Source organism: Melozone crissalis, unplaced genomic scaffold (genome assembly GCF_028551555.1).
Source record: "Melozone crissalis strain CALT ecotype California unplaced genomic scaffold, PUWL_Pcris_2 ptg000034l_1, whole genome shotgun sequence".
Classification (NCBI taxonomy): domain Eukaryota; kingdom Metazoa; phylum Chordata; class Aves; order Passeriformes; family Passerellidae; genus Melozone; species Melozone crissalis.
The window spans coordinates 7,456,857-7,476,160 of NW_026535812.1; the positions used below are offsets into that span (position 1 = coordinate 7,456,857).

At 41.5% G+C, this 19,304-nt stretch overlaps 2 protein-coding genes across 2 annotated transcripts in view; one reads left to right on the forward strand and one right to left on the reverse strand.

The window, feature by feature from the left end:
* Positions 1–1,159: 1,159 nt before the first annotated feature.
* The window catches only part of LIMS2 (LIM zinc finger domain containing 2), a 29,674-nt gene continuing 11,529 nt past the window's right edge, over positions 1,160–19,304 (reverse strand). The window contains exons 2-10 of the mRNA XM_054282429.1: positions 17,097–17,256; positions 16,166–16,232; positions 15,735–15,855; positions 6,750–6,899; positions 5,777–5,927; positions 4,631–4,723; positions 3,694–3,742; positions 3,432–3,507; positions 1,160–2,616 (exon numbers count right to left, since the gene is read on the reverse strand). Coding sequence (XP_054138404.1) covers positions 2,469–2,616; positions 3,432–3,507; positions 3,694–3,742; positions 4,631–4,723; positions 5,777–5,927; positions 6,750–6,899; positions 15,735–15,855; positions 16,166–16,232; positions 17,097–17,256 — 1,015 coding nt within the window. The 3' untranslated portion in view covers positions 1,160–2,468. The remainder of the gene's footprint in view (positions 2,617–3,431; positions 3,508–3,693; positions 3,743–4,630; positions 4,724–5,776; positions 5,928–6,749; positions 6,900–15,734; positions 15,856–16,165; positions 16,233–17,096; positions 17,257–19,304) is intronic.
* GPR17 (G protein-coupled receptor 17) lies at positions 8,825–14,433 on the forward strand. Its single transcript, XM_054282428.1, has 2 exons — positions 8,825–8,918; positions 12,859–14,433. Exon 2 carries the CDS (start codon positions 12,890–12,892, stop codon positions 13,919–13,921), a length of 1,032 nt encoding a protein of 343 aa, XP_054138403.1. The 5' UTR covers positions 8,825–8,918; positions 12,859–12,889; the 3' UTR covers positions 13,922–14,433.

Sequence of the window (19,304 nt, forward strand, 5' to 3'; positions counted from 1 at the left end):
TTAAACTTCACTGGCAGCACAGAAATAATGCCATTCACATACATGCATTTTCCATTGCTGAATGTGAGTGGCTGCTGAGAGAATATTATCTATTGGCTGCTAGTTACTTAGTCCTCCCATATTTACCAGGAATGTGTGGCTGTGTGTTCCTCCACCACTTCCCAGGAGGCTGGGGATACACAGCTGCTCAGATTCAGCATTACACAGGGCCTGTGACTGAGATTAGAGCAACAGACTGGAATGTTTTATGCTGAGAAGAATCTGCATGTTATGCAGAGCTGAGCTGCACCTAGGTCAGAATTCAAGTGTTTTATGCTGTGACAAAATGCCAAACAGGTTTGACTGTAAAAGAGGGTCTTTGCAGGGCCACACCACTGCACCAAAAGACATGCTGTTCTTTGTGCCCTTAACTAAAAGGCCATTTTAAGGCTGATGAGAGAACAGTGAATAGACACGTGCTCTCCTAAAGCAGTGGCACAAGCAGCTACTGTTACTGGAATCTACAGTGCAAACTGGTCAGGAGAAGATGAAAGAGTTTACTGCTAAAATTAGACCTATCCCCTCAGCATTGTTAGAGTGGATCCAGCATAACCCAGTTAAAAGATGATGTTAACTTACAGCAACAAAAAGCAAAGCAGCTGAGGGAAATGAGTTAGCAAAGGCAGTGAAGTTCTAAGAGATGGCCTCACATGTGGGATTCTGATCACTTATCCAGGAATTCCTACCACTGCTTTGCTATCCCTGGTGCAGTTCCATGGGTATTGATCCAGCAAGCACAATAACACAGTTCTAAGGTATTACCCCAATCCAGTTGCTGCTAACACACACAAGAAGTGGGGAAGCTTTAACTTCTTGCTACCAAATTCACCTGTGGCTGCAGGGTGCTGTCTTGGCCCAACTGCTGTGTTCATCTGACTGACTAAACCAGCCACTTTTTGGAAGATTTGAATAATGCAAAGGACAGTAGTCCTCCAGTGCTTGTCAGCCTTGCAAAGGGGCAGGCACAGTCTCACAACTGTTCATGGGAAGGGATTTTCAGGCTGCTCAGCTTAGTTCAGCACAAGGAAGTATGGGGGTCACCTCTGGGGGACTCAGAAGCTCACTGGGATCATACATAGTGCAGGTGAGCTCAGGAACAGCGCTGCTGATGGCTTCACCTCTAAAGAAGTATTGAGAATATCCAAAACCAGTACATTTCTCAGCACGCTGGGATGTGGTAGCAGAGACAGTAGGACCAGTGAAACCTCACTGGTGACAGGCAAAATTTCAGAGGAGGACTATATGCTTGAGATGTTAGCATCATGTATGAGATCTCCTGAAGTAAACTCAGGTCTCTAAAAGAAAGATGAATGGGACTCTTATTTGGGTAAAAATTTTAAGAAAAATGGGTTTTTCTGTGTAACACATTTGCTACAAAATGTAAACATTAGAAACACCTTCATGTAATTGGGCTTTGTGGAGCATGACCAACAAGCATATATTGGCTGGCAAATAAAGTGAGAATGGGAAAACTGAAATGCTTAAATTGGTACCATATTACTTATTCAATTTCCTTATGCAGAAGAGTAACCAATGCTCCAGCCACACTCCCTCAATAAATATCAGCTATGCCAATGGACAGGACATTGCCCAGCAGAAGCTCTACCAGCCATGTAGTAGTAGAGAACAGAGAAAATGAGTGTCAGTTCTAATAAAATGTTTAGTTTCCTAAAGCCACCTTCTCCTTAAGGAGAGCCCAGCTATTCTGAAGAGGCTCACATGGCCTTGACAGCTGAAATCTCCCTCGTACTGAGCACAGAAGCAGCAAAGGAAACTTCTTAGCTGCCTTAACACTGGGTCTAAGTGGGCAGTGCAGATGCCATAGCTACTGGTTCCTGGGCTTGCCCAGTAAACATACCAACCAGAAGGATTGGGATATGGGATAGGGCACCCATATATTCTCTGTAGGAATCTGGAGAAAGACCAGAACTTTTCACATGTAGTAAAGAATGACAACTTTCAAACTATTTGCCTATATATTAAAAACCCTAAAAACTGCTTCAGTCAGAGTAAGAAGAAAAATTCTGATACTCTGATTGAGAAAGAGCAAACCTGACATTTCTTCCAGCCCTACATTTAACCACTCTTTCCAAATTCCTTGGACTAGAGGAGCGGAAAGAGTAGTACAGCTCAAGTGAAGAAGGAAAGATTGTGTATAGCTCCACAAAGGCAAAATGCAATGTTAGTAGCAAATTAATAATCAGCCTGTGCACTGCTCAAGCAGAACTCATATTCCTCTTCCTGCCAGTGTTAATAGACAATTGCTTGGGAAAAGGGACAGTCTAGATGCAAGAGACATCACCAGAAGCAGGGGAAGGTACTGCTTATCTTTGGTTCCACTTCTTAGTAATTGCTTCTGTAATCAACAGCTGCAGTGAGCAGCAGCTTGTGTTAAGAGTGCAGTCAGGAGACTGACAGACCTGTTTGCTTTAAGCAGAGTTTAAATCTAAAGCTTTAGGATGGATCTTCTTGGATGCGAGCTCTGACAACTTCTTCAGACGTTTCTTCAGCTCCAGAGGGAATTTCTCATAGCATTTCTTGCACACAGGCTTCATGTCAAACTCCACAAATTTATTCCTTTAACACAAAGAAAAGTTATTCAAATGGTATTTGCAAACTGTATGCTTCACTAATTAAAATTTCCATGCATCTACATCAGTGTTGTTGCAAGCATTCTATTCCATTTATAAAACAACTCATTTCCTCATCTGGTGATGCAAGTGTAGAGATTGAGTTCTTACTAGTGAACTGAGGTCTTTAGTACTAAGTAAATAAGGAGCAAGATTTTGCTATGTATTTACATGTAGCAGTCTAAAATTATTATTTTGTTACTGTAGAATACAAGTGTCACTTCAGAGGTCCCCTTTGGGATGAATTAGAGCTCCTTCATATGGCCAGTGGAGCTAACCCAGCAGAGTAGGATAAAGTTTTGAACCTGAGAAGGGAAAAATGTAGGACTGGTTTTTTTTTTTCTGCCCCTCTTCTAGATATTTGAGGTAAATAGAACAGTATTTTATTTCAAAATAATCTATGCAATAGAAAATATTGTTATTGAGGGGGGCAACCACAGTTAAGGAGACATGGAGGCTGCAGGTTACTCAGGACAGGCAGTTCCTCAATGTTCAGAGCCTTCTCTCTGCACTGCTGAATGAGCCCCCCTCTTACCCAACCTCCTTACAGAACAGATTAATGAAGGAAAAGAAATGAGAGAGGATGCTGAGTGTCAGCTCCTTTTCAGTGCAGAAATCAGAGAAATTACAAGGATCTGTTCCCACAGAGGAAAGGTATATTGGCCTTCAGAGAGGCAGAGGCTCATGGCTCTTCCAGGCTGATACCCTTTCTTAGGGGCAAACATTTCACTCACATGGTCCAAAATACAAACACTGACTTACTTCAGTGTGAGCTTGACATTGCAGGTGGAGCAGGAGAAGCAATTCACACACCAGGCCTTGTTAAGAGCTGATACCACTGCAAAAGTAAAAACACCAAGTAAGAGCAAACTGATGGATTGTTTGAATTCAGATTTATGTCCAAATTCAAATGAGGCCAGATGTGAAAACAAACACTGTTGTCTTGCAACTGGGGGACTGCAACAGCTGCACTAACAAATGAAACAAGGACAGCAGCCCAAAACAAGGAGAGAACAAATCTTACCATCTCCCTCTATCACGTGGCTGCAGTTGTAGCAGACATCTCCAAAGAGCTGCACAGAAAAAGAAATAAGAATACAAACTCATGTTGCTGAGTGCTCATGGTCCCCAAATCACACAGCTGGTGTGAACATTAAATACTAATAATCAAAGAATTCCCAGATGCAGCAGTGGCCCCCAAATATACCAATTTAAATCTTCTGAATAACTTCTCATACACTTGCCAAATAGCCTATGTTCCTTTGGATCTCATACCACTAAACACTACAAAACCTTTTTTGTTGATGCCTCACACTCTAGCACTGTTAGGGGATCTTAAAGTCCTGTGGAGAAGAAAGAATGGGTAGAGTATGATGCTTAGCGTAGACAAACACCTCCTGATGCTCAACTACAAACCCCAAAATAGAACTATTGCTAAAATACAGCTACTGTCAGAACAGCAACACTTACCTCTTATGAGTTATTTATCTGACAGAAGAAAATTCCAAACCAAAACATTGTTCAGTCAAATCAGACAGAACAAACAGGGTTTGATTGGTTTTTCTGTTTGTTTTTTTTTTTTTTTAATTAATCTACTTTTTTATGTTTTAGACAACACAATAGTTGCCTTGTGCCCACAGAAAGAAGTAATTATCAAAGAAGCCCACAGAAATACACTAGAAGTAAAATCACAGGGATTTTAATCTCAACCCATGGTCAGTGATTTTCTGTCAATGGCACAAATTAAAATCAGTGTCCCCAGGACACTTCTATTCTGTTTTCAGCATCACTTTTCTGCCAAGAAAAACTATTATTTTTCTGTTAAATCTGACTAATTTCTTATTATTCCATTGCATCTACAAATTCAGATTACGCAAAATCTGCATAGCTTTGCATATATAAAACATGAAAAAGCATTTCCCAGACACAACAATACCTACATCACAGATGGCTGAATTTACCTGATTATAATGAGTCTCACAATAGGCCAGCCCCTTTTTCTCATAGTGTCGGTGCCCCAAGAATGGCTTCTCACACTTGGCACAAACAAAATGCTGTAAAATAAAAAAAAAAAACAACAATCCAACATTTCATGGCAGGCAAAACAACTTTCCCATCATCAGGTAAAAACATGGCAATAAATCCTAGCTCAATACATGACACTTGATCACAGAACAGTTTGGGTTGGAAGGGACCTTAAAGCTCATCTGATTCCAACCTGGCCTTGGACACTTTCAGGGATGGGGCAGACACAGTTTCTCTGGGCAGCCTGTGCCAGAGCTTCAGGGCCTTACAGGGAAGAATTCCTTCCCAGTCTCTAATCTAAATCTACCTCTTTTCATTTAAAGCTGTTATGTCAATGCTTTAATGAAGCACAGACAGAAAAGATCTTTATAGAAGCAAAAGAAAAAAAAAAAGGAGATATTTAGTCTATTTATAGTGATTAAGAGTTGTACTAAGGATAGGTGGAAGACCTGCTGGAAGGGCAATCATTTTGTGTCTATCCTGACAGACTTGTGGACTATTATCTTGCTTGTTTCAGGGAAGAGAAGCAGGAATATAAACAGAGTTGGTATGAATACACCTCAAATGAGCAGCAGCATGTCTCTCAGGTCAAGCCCTAGGAGGCATAAATGACTGAAACAAAGATGACTAAAGATTCAGAGCAAGTTGTGATGACTCAGCTGAAAGTTATAGAAACAATGGACTGAAAAGGCTTAAAAAGCAAGAATTGCTCAGCTTTCAGGAAAAACTCCAACACTGTTATGTGCCAAGTAACTCAAATTGGAGAGGATATATCTAAGTGCATCATATAAAATATGTACATTTATTAGTAAGTAACTGCTTTTCAGTGAGCCCTATTCTACACGGATCATTATGAATTTTAAAATTAAGTTATTACAGTTGTGAAAACAGCTGTCTTAGGAACCTGACGCCCTGCTGTAACTCATTCACTCACAAAAGGTGAAGACAATCCCAAGCATAAGCAATTGGGTTTTATCTGAATGCATATATCACAGACCCCTTGCATGTCTACAGCTTCCCAGCAGCACCAGCCCTGTTCCAGACGAGCTGCTGAGGGCAGTTTCAGGTTCAGGAGGCCTCACCTCGACGTGCCACTGCTTGCCCAGCGCGTTGACCACGCGGCCCTCGATGGGCCTGCGGCAGGCGCCGCAGATGGGGATGCCCATCTTGTCGTGGCAGGGCAGGCAGTAGAGCTCCCCCTTCAGCTCCCGCGCCTCGGCCGTCAGCTCCTTCCTGCAACACAAACCCGGCTCAGGGCACCGAGGGGAACTCTGCAGCGCCCAGGAGCAACTGCTGCAACACTAAACTCAGAGTTAACTTAGGCAACGTTCACACTACCAACACAGTCATTTCAGCTAGTGAAATACAGTTACTGTCAACTCATCTTTCTAAAATTGCTTTCTCAGATTGCCAGACAAGAAGGTCTGCAGACCATCATGTCTGCAGCTGGATACTCTCACAGACACACCAGGTGCACCCACATGGACACTCACAGTGCCATGCTAAGACTCGAGGTATCTCTGAATGGCAGAGCTCAGGTGCAAGAGCCATCCCAGCAGGGCTCAACACTGAGACATTTACTTGCACTGTTACCCATTCTGGGACAGCACTGTGCCCAGTTAAAATGCCTTCATTGCAAGTAACACAGGTCAGACAGGTATCAGCGTGGCAATGGACAGGGACACAAGACTGACACAGCCCATCAAGCCACCTTCTTTTTCAATCCAGGAATTCAAAGTGAAACTATTTTGGACAGCCTGGTAACTCCTATTTTTGGAAAACTCTACTATGATAATCTGCACACAGCCTTTCAGATAAATTCATGCCAAGGAACTATTTTCACTTTCATTATAAACTATGTTAGAATAAGAGAATATTGAATGGCAAAATAAAACTAAAATTCCTGAAGTTTTTCCAAACTCATTTCAGTTTCTCCTCACACAATTTCTACTTGCTCAACAATAACAATGTGAAGGCAGCAAAGTTTAGACCTGCACTGCTGACTCAACTGTTTGTCTCTCTCCTTTTTTGTCAGTTTACAGTATGGCAACATACCCACAGTGGGTGCAGTTGAAGTGATCTGGATGATAGGAATCATTCCTAAACATCAGAGGCTGCTCATCAATTATCAAGTGGCACTTCTGACAGATGTACTTGCCCAGTCCCTTGGCTTTTTCACGGTTGTGGCATGGCCTGCACAGGTGCCTGGTTGAACAAAGTAAAGGAAAGAAAATATTAAAAAACTCTTTCTCCTTAAACAACATATACATACTGTAGGAAGTACTTTATGTAACAGAACTGTCTGCTGAGGTGAGAATAAACATAATTAAGTTTGGTGTCCAGTTTCACAGAGAAGAATGAGTCTAAAGCAGTCACACAGTTGTATTTCCTTCAAAGACTACTCCAACATTCACTGATTTATGTGCCATCAGGGGTATCACCCAGTCATTGTTCTAGGGATTCTTTCCAACCCTCCAGATTGTTTCTGATAGCTGGGCAAGGAAAGGTGGCAACACCCACTATCTATAACTAATGGATCCAACCATAGCAGAGGCATTACAGCACTGGAAGGGAGTCAAGAAGAGAATAAAATGTATCAAACCAAAGTGCATTGCTTGAATGCCTTTTACTATGGCTGGATTCCTTAGTCTTCAATATCTAGGGAAAACAAGAGACCTCTTGTTGCCTGCAAATTCCTTTTACTCCTAAGTCACAGAAAATTAAGAACCATAGAATTTTATGTGGTAAAAGCAGCTGTATTCCTAGCACATGTTCTTGAACACATTACAAGTACACTTCCAAACAGGCAGATAACCCAAATTTATGGTGGAAAAGCTCAGGCAAAGGCATAAAAAAAACTTGTGAAGGCTGATGGAAGCCACTGGTTTTATCCCCATACTTAGGAGCTCTGAGGAGAAGCTGTTTCCTACTACTTATCCCTCTAGCTGCAACACTGTGGGCTGGGGAAGAATTCATGGTAAAAGAAAAATGACAGAGAATGATTTCTGTGGGTTGCTTTGTCCCAAAACTAACAAGTCTGCTTCATTCCTTTCACTGTATCACTACGTCAAACACTCACTGAGATTTACAAGTCATTCTCAAAACACATCAGACAAAAGACAAAGTTCAAATGGAAAGAGCAGATTTAGGGATTAAGTAGCAGGTTCTTCACAGGGTCCCTTCCAAAATTCTGCCCTGACAAATTATTTACCCTTAGATCTGTGAAATGAGGATAAGAATACAACACAGGTTGTTGTGAGGCCTCAAACATTTATGACTCTCAGCTGGCAGGTGCCTGTCTAAGTGCTAAGTATCATTATTATTCTCTCCAAATCTGAGTCCTTCTGTCAGCAAGTGTCTCTGCCCAGGGCTGGAAGCACTGTCCGCCCAGACAGAGTCCAGAAAAAGCAGACAGCACCCCATTATAAGGAAACACACAGCTGTGCTCATCCCAGCATAAAGGCATCAATTTTACTCAGCACTGTCAAATGCAGAGTAATTATACAGGGCTGGACATGGGGACCCCGAAGCTAGAGTCCTGAAAGAGACCCCTCTCATTCAGCTGAATGAAATGCCTTCAGCCATTTGCACTGATAAACCATTATCAACCCCCACCCCACTCACAAACCCTGTGCCCTCCCACAGACCCTCTCTTTTGGAAGCAAAGGGAAGTGCTGGACAGGCTAAGCTGTTACCATAGCAGCCTCCCCTCTCCCTAACCCTCTCCCCCTCCCCCTTCCCACCACTATGGAATTATCCCATTCTGAAGTGTCCTGTTGTGTCTGTTAATACTAGATTTCCCCCAAACAATGCATCTCTCCACCCTCCTAAAATAATCAGGGGACTCCAAGGATTCTGTGTTTAGGGCTGGAGGCTCAGTAGCAGCCTTCAGTAAGCACCATGAACACTGGAATATTCATGCAGGATACTCATATCTATAGCAGCAGCCCCAGTGCCAAGAGCTCAGCTGGGATGAAGACTGCTCCTCAGTGCTGGGGTGTCCTCTCCCCTGCTCCTGTGTGACTGAGCAGATAATGTGCTATCAGAGCAAGGAGGACACTATATATAGAGGGGCTCCCCTCTGCTCTCAGCAACTCTGCAACTTTGCACTCTCTTGGAATCATCTTGCTTGCTCTGCTGTTTGTAATTTGCTGTCATCAGAAGGAGTTGAGATATTTCCCAAAAGGATCCTATAATCCACCCACAGGACGGCATTGCAAAGAGGTAAGAGACCAACTTCTGTTACTAGGAGCTTTAGGAGTTTAGGAGCTTTTTTTTTTAGGAGCTTTTCTAATGGCATTAGTTTTGGCTGGTGCCAATGAGGAGCAGAACACATACTGAGGTGGATGAATATAATGGAAATGTCTGAATCTAACGATAGGGAGCATTTTCTGAACTTCAAAGAATAATTTCCTTGTCTTTATGTCACTCCTTCAAAACAAAAAAGGTTTTCAAACTTTTGTACCTAATGTATATCCATTTGTGCCAGTTGTATGGTATGTCTAGTGCTCGCTGACACTGCTTTGATGCTCACAATAACCAAGTGTTTCAGCTGAAAAGCAGGCTCAGCAGAGAGTGACTTTCAGGAGAATAACTTCAGTCAGAAAAGGACTATTTCTAATGAAGAGTACTTTGAGTGAAGGATAGGAGACACTCATTTGACAAGACACTGAAGTCATAATCATAAAAATGCACAAACCAGAAACTGCTCTAGCTGAGAGCAAGAACAGGAATTTCGGATACTTACCACAAACCCTAACATACAGGTCAGTGGGCAAACAAAAGCTCCAAACTAGTCAGGTAACTGTGTTCAATGAGCTAAAGATTTCTCCTGCTAGTTCTTTCATTAATGACAGACAGAGCATCTGCTGAAAGACTGATTGCATTATGTCCACACTGACAGCCTTGTGGATTGTTCTCTTGCCTGTTTCTGAGCACAAGAGAAACAGGGCTTGAAATATGGTCAGGGTGCATGCATGTATTTCAAATGAGCAGTGACACCCCCATTTCAGCTCAGCCCTGGGAGGCCTGGGATAATGGCTCATTCCAGAACAGTGCTCTGTTCAGCAATACGTAAATCACTAAATATTCACACAACATCACGAGTGCAGTCCAAGCAGAAATTACTGGATAATGAGCCAGACTCCTAAAGGAGTTTTCTGTCTGTGGAATGAAAGCCTCTTGCACCATACAGCTTAACACAGTCTACACATTATAGGTCATTTGTGAAGGTTTCTAGTTTGCTCTTAGCATTTATACAGACTATAGGAATCCCAGTGATTTGTTTGTAAAAATAAAAAGACTAAACACATTTATTTTAAATTTATAGGATAAACCCAAAGAAAATAGGAGTGGAATTGCAAATAACTGCAAAGGACTTTCAACAGCTTCTAAAGAAGACACTGTCAGAGAATTATTACTTTTCTAAAGTTGTGGAATTTTGTTGAAAGCATGTAAAGTCTAAAAATAAGCCCAACAATTAATTTTAGTGACATGTTGGCTTTTTTCTGAACCTACTCAAGTGCTACACCACTATTTTCACCCATTAAATACAATTACAAAAAAAACCCATTAAAGCTGTAATTAAAATTTCATTTTAACTTAAAACATAAGCAAAATTAGAAAGAGGACCACCTCCTTTTTCTATAACTTCTAACCAGACAATGAAAAACATCTCACTTCACCTTGCTCTAAAAAGTAAATTAGATAACAGCAGCTTTCCTGTGAAGGCTGTCATTTGCAACGACTGAATCTATTCCAATTTTATCATTAGTTCTAAGCCTCTCTCTTCCTGACACTGACATACTGGGCTTCCAGATAGCTCTGACATTCTCCTTTCTATTCCAGCCCACAGCATTTTGCACTGAAAGCATGTCTGTATAGAAATCCACAGCAGACTCAATGCTGCCATCAGTGAGGACAAAACTCTCAACTTTGAAGTCTTGCCCATTCTAAGTCTGGCACTGACACACAGCTGAATCTGAATTTCCAAGATCTGCCTTAGGAAAGCAATTCAAATTAATTGGTTCAGTGTATCATGCTGTTAAACTCCTAATAATCACCTTGTAAACAGGGAAAGGTCTGCTTACTCCTTCATTTTGGGAACTGATTTAAAGCATTATCAGTAAGACAAGAGCCATCCCAGTCTGTTCTATCAGACAACCCTGCTTTCTGCTTTCTCAGCTGCTCCAAGCCAGCATTTACTGCTTGCTCAGGTGTCACAACCATGGACAGAGCAATGTTTAGCCATAAGACTATCCCCAGCAGGTGTGTACACAAAGATCACCCGATTTACACCTTTTGCAGATGAAAAGCATAATTAAACAACGGGCCTGACATGAAAAAAAAAAGGGTTAATAGCTAGAACATGAAGTGATAAGCACCATCATAAATTAACAGCCAGTAAAAAGGCATGGTCTCTCTTGTTCCTCTTTTGGTATGCAACAGAAAAATACATATTTAAACTAATTCCATCCAGGGAGGACAAGTATGTGAGTCAATGTTACTATCCCATACAAACTTTAAAACCTGCAAGGCCTAAGAGTTTACTTTATAAGGGACAAATGAAGAACATAAACAAAAAATTGTGGTCTCACCTGTAAACTTGTAACCTTTATAAAAAAAAATTAGGCATTTTCTTTTTGTATGTAAAAGCACAATTTCCCAAGTATTTTTACAGATAAGAACAAAAAGGGCTGTACAGTCTTCCTTGCACATGCAATTGCAAGTAATGGCAAATTAGCAACTTGTAATAAATACTCAAATCCAGAAGAGTATCCAAGCAATGCATGAAGTAAGAAGGGCCCTCTGTGGCCCTAGGCAGAACTTCAAATTTCTGAATTTCATCCAGTCTCCCTGCTGCTGACTTTGTCTCTTCAACTGTGAACCAAACAGAAGTGATCTACCACATTAGTCTCCAGTTATTCCAGTTTTCTCTTCACCTGAAAGTAACAGCAGCCAAACTGAAGATATTAATTAACCTGGAATCTTACATTTACCAATATATTTGTTTGTCCTTAATCCCATTTCAGTTCTCTATGATCCCAATATTTTTGGGCATCTGAACAATGAATTCTGTTGGGGAGCTGGATGCATAATGGATATATTTAAAGATGTATTGAATACTATGGAGAAATGCTCAGTCAGTACAAAAGGCAAGGGTGAGCAAAGTGGAGGTGCTGCTGCACAGACTGTAACACTTCTGAGAAATCCAAGTAATAGAAACAATGCTGGAACTTCAGACCACCTGCATTTCCCTACCACCTACACCCACAGACAAGCAATGTACAAAAAGCCATGGGCAGGTGCTCAGAAAATCCTATCACGCTTCTTGTTGATGCTGTTTAGGACACTGCAAACAGAGACTGGCAAAGCTAAGACCAGTTTTGCTAAACTCCTACCTGGAAAAGGCCCTAGATAAACTACAGTGGAGCTCAGGCTTTTGAAGGATGACACACTTTGAGAGGTGACTGACAGCATGGGCATTATTTAAAATCTTCCCTGGGTCAATTCAGTGTCAAGAGAGATGTTGCTGCCTATCTAAAAAGTTTCCTTCTACATTGGAACTAGGTGCATTTGCCTTAAACACAGGACTTTAAACTAAAATAATGCTGAAAGGTTTTCAGGAACCCTGTGGATTTTTTAATAACAGCAGTGTTTGACCTGTTTTTTATCTCTTTTAAAAACAAGAGAGATATTCTAAGCTAGATCACCTTACAACAGATACCTGTGCTCAGAAAAGCTGACTCATCAGGAACTCCAAAGTCCCGAATCAGGCTTTCAAATTGAAATATGGCAAATACTTTCTAGTTAGATATACAGAACTTACTCCTACTCCTCTTAACCAGACACACAAGCATCTCACTACCTGGTCATAAAACTAACCTCAGCACAGGCCAGAGACAAGCTCATCACCAGCTAGCCAGCTCTTCACTGGGGTTCCTTCCATGGGAATCACTGCTCTGGTAAACTCAGCTGAGCAGAGGGTATTCAGAATTCTAATATAGTGTTTGAATTCAGACTGACCTGTCATATCAAAAACTGATGACAGCAAACAGGAGACATTGCTGACTTTCATGTATAGGTTTTTCATGTTTTTGTTTTGTTTTGTTTTCCACAAATCCAGGCTCTTCTGTAATATAATGTCGAATTCTTTCATATTTAGGGCTTTTTCTTCTTCAGAACTGCGGGGAAAAATGAACAGGCCTGCAGCTTCAAGCCTGCTCTTCAACTGCTCAAATCAATCAAATTTCAGTTTGGAAACATCAGAGCAATGTGGCAAAGAGACACACCTTGAGAACGTGATTTTTGCCACTTTCTACTTTCTGGACTTCATCCTGGCTTTTGCTGGCAACGCCCTGGCTCTCTGGCTTTTCATCCGGGACCAGAAGTCAGGCACGCCTGCCAACATTTTCCTGATGCACCTTGCTGTGGCTGACCTGTTCTTTGTGCTGGTACTCCCCACCCGGCTGGTGTACCATTTTTCTGGTAACCATTGGCCATTTGGTGAGATCCCATGCAGACTCACAGGTTTCCTTTTCTACCTCAACATGTATGCCAGTATCTATTTCCTGATGTGCATCAGCGTTGACCGTTTCCTGGCCATCGTGCACCCGGTGAAGTCCATCAAGCTCCGCAGGCCCCGCTATGCCCACGTGACGTGTGTATTCCTGTGGGTCATTGTTGGGGTGGCAATGGCACCTCTGCTGCTCAGTGTGCAGACTGTCCAGATGAAAAACACAACTGTGTGCCTGCAGCTCTACAGAGAAAAGGCCTCACGCCACGCCCTTGTGTCCTTAGCAGTGGCATTCACCTTCCCCTTTGTGACTACTGTGACCTGCTACCTACTCATCATCCAGAGCCTGAAGAGTGGGAACCGAGTTGAGAAACACCTGAAGGAAAAAGCTGTCAAAATGATCATCATGGTCCTGATGATCTTCCTAATTTGCTTTGTACCTTACCACGTCAATCGCTTCATTTATATTCTCCACTACAACGGGAGCAGAGCTTCCTGTGAAACGCAGCATCTGCTGGCCCTCAGCAACCGCGTCACCTCCTGCCTCACCAGCCTCAACGGGGCCTTCGACCCCATCATGTATTTTTTTGTGGCTGAGAAATTCCGTGAGGCTTTGTGCAATCTGTTCTGTATTAAGAAGACCATAAGGTTGCCTCAAACATATGAGGGTAAGACAAATGAAAGCTCACTAAGTGCTAAATCTGAACTGTGAACGTGACTCTTGTCAGTGTCAGTGCTTCATCTTAAGAACACTCTTCCACCAAAATCAGCTGAGAACACAAATCTGCAGCAAGACAGTCCAACCAGAGTCAAACTCATCCTGAAAAGAGAAGTTCTGTTGTTTTTATGGGGCTGCCATTAACAAGAACCCCTTGACCATAGAGAACACGTGTGTTTGTGTTGCTGAAACTGCAAAAAGAAGGACAGTTCTACTGGTTTCCAAGAACTGAAACTGAGGGGTGAGCACTTAGGAATAGGGAAGGGGGACAATGAGGGAAATGGACCCATGGTTTTTTTTTTTCAAAGAACTGAATTCCCAAAGCACTCAGTGCTTCCTCTGCACAATGCATACAGCCTTATTTAAAATTTCACATTGTGCCAGCAGTAGAGATCCACTCTTGAGACAGACCTGCCTGATGAAAAAATCTCCACATTTGCACATCTTGTTCAAGTTTCTCAATTCAAAGTGTTTATATGTAATAGAGAGAAAATTGGTACTAAATGGTGACAAGAAAAAAAAAAGAGCAGAATGAAGCAATACGCCCTGCCTGGACAGGAATTACGACAGAAGAGATTCCTAGCTTTATTTAAGAGATTCCTACAGTTCTTTTTTGTGACTTATTCCTTCACTACGGATAAGACTATTCTTCACTATGGATAAAGTAAGGATTATCATTATTCTCACTGATACAAATTGCATCCAGCAGAACATGCCTGGAAGTGACACACAGAACAGGTACAATGAAAAGGGGAAAAACCCCACAAATTACCAACAATATTTACTAGAAGACTGCTTCAATGCTATGGATATAAATGTTACAGGAAATCATGTGGCAGGTGAAATATATTGTTACAGAGATACACACACACCTATCTCTCTGCTATGCTTTGGGAACCAGTCCCTTACCATTTGAGATTTGACAAATTACAAAATCAAACATACTTTATCTTGCTTGAACTTTTATCCTGACTGCTTCTCCCCAAAACACCTTAAGTGCAATTCCAACAGCCCATTCTAGCAAGATGAGATGCCAAAATAAAATCAATTATGCCCAGCTCAAAAACCTAAGGCACAGAGATTGCATGTAGTATGAAAAATAAGAGGGAAGTGAAAAGACTCCCTGGACAGATACAAGTATATGACCTTTTCTTCCATCCTTCACCACTTAGTTAGTGAAAATATAAACTCTAGGAAACTACTAGGCTTTGCTCATAACATATGAAAGCCTAAAATTAACTCTGAATTGTGCAACACTGTCTGCTAACTGCTGGACTGTTTTATTTTCTTATAATGGTATGCTTTTGTATAAGCTCTTTTGTGTTTTTATTTCTTATTTCTGAATTAAATGCATTAATTGACCTGTAGGATTCATTGTGTATTTCTGCATTTAAAATAAATGATTTCTGAAGACCAGTGGAATCACAGGCTGAAAAGACTTTGCTGTAATCATTGTGTTGTTCTTTTGGCCTTTTGCTACATCTTGATTTCCTGCTCAGCAGCTTACTTGATGAACAGCCTGCCTGAGATCACCTAATCCCTTTTTTTCAGTTACTATGCAGCCTTCTGCCTGAAATTCCTTTCTTTTCCAGAATGCATTCACTAGCCACTAAAATTTGAGTTTCTACTGGAAACAAGAACATGTTTCATTGGATGAAGAACTTCTCACCTAACAAGTTATTCCTAAACTTTCTTCTGTACCTTTTCAAGCTTTCCTTCTCAGTGTAAAACTAACTGACCACCCTGGGCAGCTCATAGCTGCATCAATAACACAATGATAACTTTCTGTCCTCCTGCTCCCTCTTACCTGCCAGCATTCTTCACAAAACCCAGGTCAGCAAGGGTCACATCGCAGAGCTCACAGCGGAAACATTCTGGGTGCCAGTTGTTGTTCATTGCCTTGATAACACGCCCAGTAATGAACTCACCTGCAAAAGGAAACCATGAGATCCATGCAGAAAACAGTCTAATCAAAATCTACTGTCCTTCACAGTCCTTCCACTTTAATTCCATAACTACTATTACAGTCTAACTTTGAAAAAAAACCCAAAAATTATTCCCACAACCAGAATAGCCCAAAATCACTGCTGGTATCATGCTTTGTTCTCACCCAGAGTTCCTGACTCCTTAAAGCAACCCCAACAACCTCAGCCCAAGGGACTGGATGTCCCAGCAATGCTGCAAGGTTTGCACAGCCCTGCAGTTGTTAAGCCCTGGTTGATATTTGCCATTTCTTACCACATTCTCCGCAGCAAGGAGCAAACAGCATCTGGAAGTCATGCTCACAGTACTTCCTACCTTCAAACTGCAAACAAAACAAGAGAGAAGGAGTCCTCATGAATAACTGAACTACTTTTACATCTTGACAGTGCAGCACGATTTTCCATTGATATGACCATTTAATCAAGGTCACATTTTCCAGTTCTAGCCCCTATACACCTGTTTTTCAACTCTTAAAGGTTCTCATTCAAGAAATATCCACATATGGCTTCAGCCTCATGGTGAATTTGCACAGCTAAATTAATAGCAATGCTGCTAGAGTACAGTAAAAATCCTGAAGAATACCCCAAAATCCTTTCATTATAGCTGCGTTTAATTTCATTTTTGCTTTAGTTTAGTTCAGAACTACTGTTCCTCCTACATGAGGCTAAAACTCATGCCAAAATAAAATACATCAAGTTTAAACCAATGTGTTATTCAAAATGTGTGCTTGTGCATATTCTGTAAAAGAACTTAATCTAGCTTTTAAATGGGTTCACTTATTGCAGTTGCCCAACTGGAACAGTTCAGTACAATATGTCTAAAAATAAAGACAGAAAAATCACTTTTGTCTAATGAAATATTAAGGCCAGGTGGGACAGTGCTTTGAGCAACCTGGTCCAGAGGAAAGTGGTCCTGCATTATGATTTGTAAGGTCCCTTCCAACCCAAACCATTTTGTGATTTTGTGATGATTAACAAAACACTTTTTATTTTCTTTTTGAAATGTGTGTTACCCAAAGAGCAGCTTTTGCTGTGAGAAGAAAAAAAAGGGAGATTAAGTTGGAAGCTCCTCCAAAAAATGGCGACAAATATTTAGGGCTAAGAAATTAAACATGCAAGAAAGCTGAGAATTCCTTGCACTTTACCAGAGCTATTTCTCCTCTCTTCCAAGCAGTGTGGGAACTCACCTCATAGAAGAGTCCCTCTGGGAACTGCCGGAAGCACTGGGCACAGACAAAGCAGCTCTCGTGGTACAGCTCCCCATTGCTGTTCACGATCCTCTCGGCAGGGTCGAAGCGCGCCTGGCAGCGCTCGCACACGGCGTTCGCCAGAGCATCAGACATGTTACTGCAATAAAGGCAAGAGCAAGAGCACTTACCAACACAACATTCCAGCTGCTTTAAACTCCCTTTTGCAACAAAAAACAAAAAGATCAATGAGTCACTGACATCAGTTAGAAATAAGGTTCTGACAACTCATATGCGGCAGCTGAGGTCAAGTAACAGATGTACCTATTGCACACTTTTGGCTACTTCACCAAAGTTTCACCCCATTACATCATACTGCTAACAGCTCATAGCAAATACCCACTATGTTTCACAAATCATCAGTCTGGAGAGCAGCAAACCCAATGATCCTGACTTCTTGGGCCTTCAGGTCTCAGGGTATGGATTTTCTGATGTGGAGTAAGCACTGATATCCCACTGCCCTCTCCCCTTCACTGTCAGCAGTAACAAACCATTTCCCCCTCTACAGGCCCCTGTCCTCCTGACAAATTAGTTCAAACTGTCCAAGTGTTACAATGCTATGGGCAGGGAGAAGTCCCTCTAGCTGGCCTGGCCAACACCTCAGCTTCATTTCCTCAGAACATGAGGCAAGCCCCCCCCTCACCAAGCCACACTTATAAATCACATAACATTTCCTCGACCTACCGTAGAATAAGGAATCACCCTAATCTCTTCCACAAAGTTCTCATGCTTGCCAGCATGCTAATGTAAGTTAATGCAGTTTTAAAATGTATAGCACATGTGCAAAGCAGGAGGGAAAAATTATCAGGTATATCTCACTTTCTTGTTGCAGTGTGATTTTCCTTTTAACCACCAGACTATCCAACAGTGTAAAACCTCAATATTACTACATGTTTAGTTATAGAAAAATTGTTTTATGCCTTCTGGACACCTTTTGATTTCCATGATTGGAAAAACTGCAATTTTATAGGTAGAAGTATAAAAAATTGCTACCACGTTAAAAAAATCTCCAAACTACGTCTATGGTACTTTCCTGAGGTAGGTAATACATGCATAAAATGAAAGACAGCTTGCTTTATAGGCTTTTTTCTTTCTTTTTAGATTCAAAGGTACTCTGAACTGATTTTCCACTGTTAATGTTACTCAACAACCCAACATGCTACTTTCCCCACCTCCTCATGGAGAACAGTAATTCAAGAAGCTTTTCCAGGAGCAGATTCTCTTTGCTCTGGTCAGAGATGTGCCCTCCAAACCAGGCCAGTGTCTGTATTCCAGGGCTTCATGTCCTGAGCACAACTGGAATGAGCAGGGAGCAGCCTCACACTCCTGGGGCAGCACAACCAGCCCTGACTCCAGCTGCCTGAGCTGAGCCAAGTGTCTCTCCTCTGCAGAGGGGACACCCAGGGCACATCCTGGGCTGTGACCTAGAGCCACCCCTCAGTAAAACCAGACTGACTTTCTATGCTGCAGTTCCAAGGGAGGCAAAAACCAAGACAGACCCCAATAGTTTAAAAAATTTGTTACAACTTGTTTCCTTCTTGCAGTACAAAGGATATGTAAAAAAACAGACATAGACTGGAATTAGTGACAAGAGGAAATCCTGTAATTTCATAAACTAGAGATTATAGGTTAAAGAAATATTTTTTATCCTGACACAGTACCAAGGGAATGGGTCAACACAAAAACATCAGTGTTTGCAGCAAGGGCATCACCTAATCAGCTTGGTTTTCAGTCATCACTCTTCCAGCTACACCACACAAATCTGTACCAGGACTTGAAAATATAATCTTTCCTTCAAGTACTTCTTCTCTGTTGAAAAACTCAGTTCCTAAATTCCAAGACTTGAGCTAGCCTACAGCCAAGATTAATAAAGACTAATGTCATCATAGTGAAAAATCTCCTCTAGGAGAAAAAACAGGCAAACCAGCAAGTATTACACTTTAGATACTAACAGCAAAGCAATATCTTGTGTTTGTTGGGTTTTTTCCTTTATAAACGTGAATTCAACATTTTAAAAAACCCCAAATTTTCTTTCTTTTTTTCTTTCCCCAAAGGGACACACCAGTGCCAGTATCAACATGCAGGGAGAACTCCGCTAGAGCAGCCACCTCTACAATGGCATTTCACAACAACTCAAGCCTGCAACCT

Bases quoted from the DNA above. Each gene is read 5' to 3' on its own strand.
- GPR17 (XM_054282428.1), top strand. From the start codon at position 12,890: ATGAACAGGCCTGCAGCTTCAAGCCTGCTCTTCAACTGCTCAAATCAA.